Source organism: Aegilops tauschii, chromosome 3 (assembly GCF_002575655.3).
Source record: "Aegilops tauschii subsp. strangulata cultivar AL8/78 chromosome 3, Aet v6.0, whole genome shotgun sequence".
Classification (NCBI taxonomy): Eukaryota; Viridiplantae; Streptophyta; class Magnoliopsida; order Poales; family Poaceae; genus Aegilops; species Aegilops tauschii.
In genome coordinates this window covers 380,647,286-380,650,859 of record NC_053037.3, presented here as the reverse complement: position 1 = coordinate 380,650,859, position 3,574 = coordinate 380,647,286, and the positions used below count along the sequence as shown (strand labels likewise).

At 47.2% G+C, this 3,574-nt stretch overlaps 1 protein-coding gene across 1 annotated transcript; it reads right to left on the bottom strand.

The window, feature by feature from the left end:
* Window positions 1-678: 678 nt before the first annotated feature.
* On the bottom strand, window positions 679-2,955 carry LOC109747763 (cytochrome b561 and DOMON domain-containing protein At3g61750). Its single transcript, XM_020306794.4, has 4 exons — window positions 2,446-2,955; window positions 1,937-2,333; window positions 1,297-1,580; window positions 679-1,175 (listed from the first exon to the last, which is right to left on the bottom strand). Exons 1-4 carry the CDS (start codon window positions 2,614-2,616, stop codon window positions 915-917), a joined length of 1,113 nt encoding a protein of 370 aa, XP_020162383.1. The 5' UTR covers window positions 2,617-2,955; the 3' UTR covers window positions 679-914.
* Window positions 2,956-3,574: the final 619 nt, after the last annotated feature.

The window sequence follows — 3,574 nt, the reverse complement described above, 5'->3', positions numbered from 1 at the left end:
ATATGAATTTGGAAAAAGGATCATGAATTTTCAAAAAAGTTCGTGAATTTAAATATTTTTCAAGAATTTGGAAAAGTTCAAAATTTGACAATATTCACGATTTAAAAAAATTCATGGATTTCGAAAAATTCCTAATTATGAAAAAAGTTCACTAATTTGAAAAAAAATCATCATTTTAAAAAATGTTCATCGATTAGGAAGAAAACATTCACGAATTTGAGAAGGAGTTCACTGAACTTGTTGTTTTAGAAAACTTGGAAAAGTTTGTGGATCTGAAATATGTTCATGCATTTGAAAGAAGTTCATGCATTCGAAAAAAGGTTCACGAATTTGAAAAAAGTTCACGTGTTTTGAGAAAAGTTTGCAAATTTGAAAAACTTCACATGTTTTCAAAAAATGGTCACAGGGGAGCCAAAAAAAACTAGCCAAAAAAAAACTGAAAAAAAGAAAACCAGATTCTAAAAAATGCTGTAACATTACATTTGACGCACAACAACAACAAGAAAGAGACAAGGGAAAATAATGAACAAGAGAGTTTTTTGGAATAAGCCCCTAAATTAGCTGAACAAGGAAAATAGACAAATGTAATGTTATAGCATTTTTTAGAATCGCAGGGGAGCATTTTTGAAATAGACAAGGGAACAAGAAATAGCCCCTAAATTAGCTGAACAAGGAAAATACCACTATTCACTCTTCGTCACGCATTGGAAGAAACAACATTGGAGTAGTACATTCAAACACTCTACACATTTCAAATCCAAAACACATCACCGATAGACTAGTCTCGCAGATCCCTGCTAAAAGATTCTGCAGAATAGATTACATGCTTACAACAACAGCATAAGAAGAAGGAAACGAATGAAAATAATAGGGCCTTCAGCAGCTCACAGAACAAGAACCCTAGTCAAGCATAGTCAGTACGTCGTCGCAGGACCGCTGTTGTTTTTCCACCTTGTCCACACTAGGACTTCCAGGGTGATAATGGTGATGAGAAGGATGGCCAGGTTGAAACCATAGCCGATCTTCCACGAGTTACCCGCGCCTCCAACTTTGATCCCCAAGACAATGTTGACTGCTGCAAAGAAGAGCACAAGCCTGCCTACCCAATGGTGATACCAGTTCCAGTATTTCCGGTACTTCGAGTCTTTGTTGGGCCGTAGGAAGAACGCTAGAATCTGCAAAGTTACACATATATTCAGATCCATATATAATGCCTTCAGTTGACAAGATTTTACTGACCACATTGTCCATGACATTAGTTCTTAGAGCAGGTTATTTATTTATCACATACAGTACCTGGAGGATACCAAGCACAAGCACAAATATGCCAAGGCCTCTATGTGCTGGAACATCTGCCTGGATCTTGCCGTACAGTGATACTCCAGCCACAACGCCAGCCAGACCGAGGATGAAGCCGACGAACTGAATGCCGCCATGAAGGTAGAACCACAGAGGGTCCCAACCCCTGCAGTACCGAGCGATAATGGCACCGATAGGCAGGAGGACACCCCAAGCGAACAGGTTGAGTGCCCCATGAGTCCTTTTTAGGCCACTCGGGAAGGAGGAGCCTGAAGAGCTGCCTGCAAACAAGTGCCAAATTGTTTTCAAGAAAATAATGACTTGGTGACTGAGTCGTCACTGCACTAATGGTTAAAATGCCATCCTCAATTGATTTGTCAAAGATATGGTATCTGATTCGATCAGCACAGGTCGATCACACTGAACTGTCACAGGCAACTTTTTACAATTTATTTAGTTACAATTTGTCAGTAGCTGATTAAATTTACTGAAGCAACAGTTTCATCAAACATACAGTACATGTAATGAGATGTGCATTAATCATGCACGAGGTGAGAAAGTGAAATCTATTTATATTTCCATTCGGTAAGTTAAGTTTGCATTAGATGGTTAGCAGGCGCGAAGGAACCCAACTCACCTGTGGTGAAATCAAAGGTGATGGACGTCTTGCCCTGGTGCTCGGCTAGGCGGTCGTTGACAGGGATGGCAGAGCCGAAGGCGAAGAGCACCTGCTGCTTCTTGAGCTGCGAGTCGAAGTTGAGCTGGAAGGCGAGGTAGATCTTGGCCTGCTTGACAAGGACGGTGTGGTCGTGGCCGTTGGAGACGAGGAAGCCCCTGTCGGCGACGACCATGGAGGGCGCCTTGCCGTTGAGGGCAAACTGCTTGACGTGGGCTTGCCCCTTCTTGCCGACCCACCCGACCATGGCGCTCGAGCCCACCATGAGGCCGTCCTTGGAGAACGCCATCCCCACCCACCCGGAGCTGTACATCGCGGAGAGCACCACCCGCAGCACGTTGTCCCCGCCCTGCGCGTACTGGAGGAGACAGCGGAATCGGTTCGGTGAGAGGCAATCAAGAACGCTCCCGGTCTCCCTCAAGATCACCCGGATCTACGGCCTACTGGCTCGCGGCGGCAGTGGCACTTACCCGGAGCACGAAGTTGTTCCAGACGGGGCTGCAGGCCATCCCGGAGTAGTTGCCGACGAGCTCGGTCGGCAGCGGGTCGTTGCAGCTGCCGGTCTGCGCCGTCACCGCCGGCGCGAAGAAGGCCGACACGACGACGAGCATCGCAGCGCCGACGCCGAACGCGCGCGCCATTGCTGCTAGCCGATCCACCGACGCCGTGAAAGGCCGATCTGTATCACCTGGGAGCCAGTAACCGGACGACAAGCTGAGTTACTAGCTGGAAAGCCAAGCAAGTGCGGATTCTTTTTTGTCCATTGCCTCTTTGATGTGCTGATGGCTCTAGTGGTGGTGGGTGGCGACTGCAACTGGACGGACGCAGCTTGTGTTTGTATGCTTAAGATATTCTTCGCCGGTGAGCTGGGCCTGCAGGCAGGTGCAGCGAGCTTTTGTCTTGTGGCGAGCACTGTCACTGGATCTGGAACCAAACCGCAACACGAGGGTGGCAAAAATGCCATCCCCATGTGTGCGCATGCGCCGCTTCTCCGCCTCCTCGCCTTTTTTTAACGGGCGGCCTCGATCCATTCCCCCACGCGGTTCACGACAGAGAGCCGAGAGCGCAACGCCGTAGCCGCGATGTAAGAGATTTTCTCGTAAGAGTTTTTGCGGAATTATTGTGTATCTCGCGTTTGGTCTTGCAAACAAATGGGCTCTTATCTTATTGACTGGAAAACAACTTCGTATACGTGCAAGCACGTTCTGACCCCAACTGGCAAAGCGCTGAAACGCGTCGCTAAACCACAAAACAAGTAAATTATAGAAGTACAAAAACAAGTAGACACACTGATGGTTTTCTTGAGCCTTTGTGTAGCACACGACGACGGAGCTTCGGACCATCATGTATGTTAATCTCCAGCCCGGTACTGTACACCATCCAACAAACGCTGGTTGGATCTGATATGGTGATGCCGTTGAGCAGCACCAACTGTGTGTTTTTAATACTAATATATATACACTTCGTAAGGTTAGAGCGCGATGGATGCCTTCTCTGTCGGTGTGAGCTAGGGTGAGTTGCACGGAGAGCGTTAAGAGCATCTCCAGTCGCGCCCCCAACACGTCCCTCCCCAGATGATTTTTAGCATCGGTGGGCGAA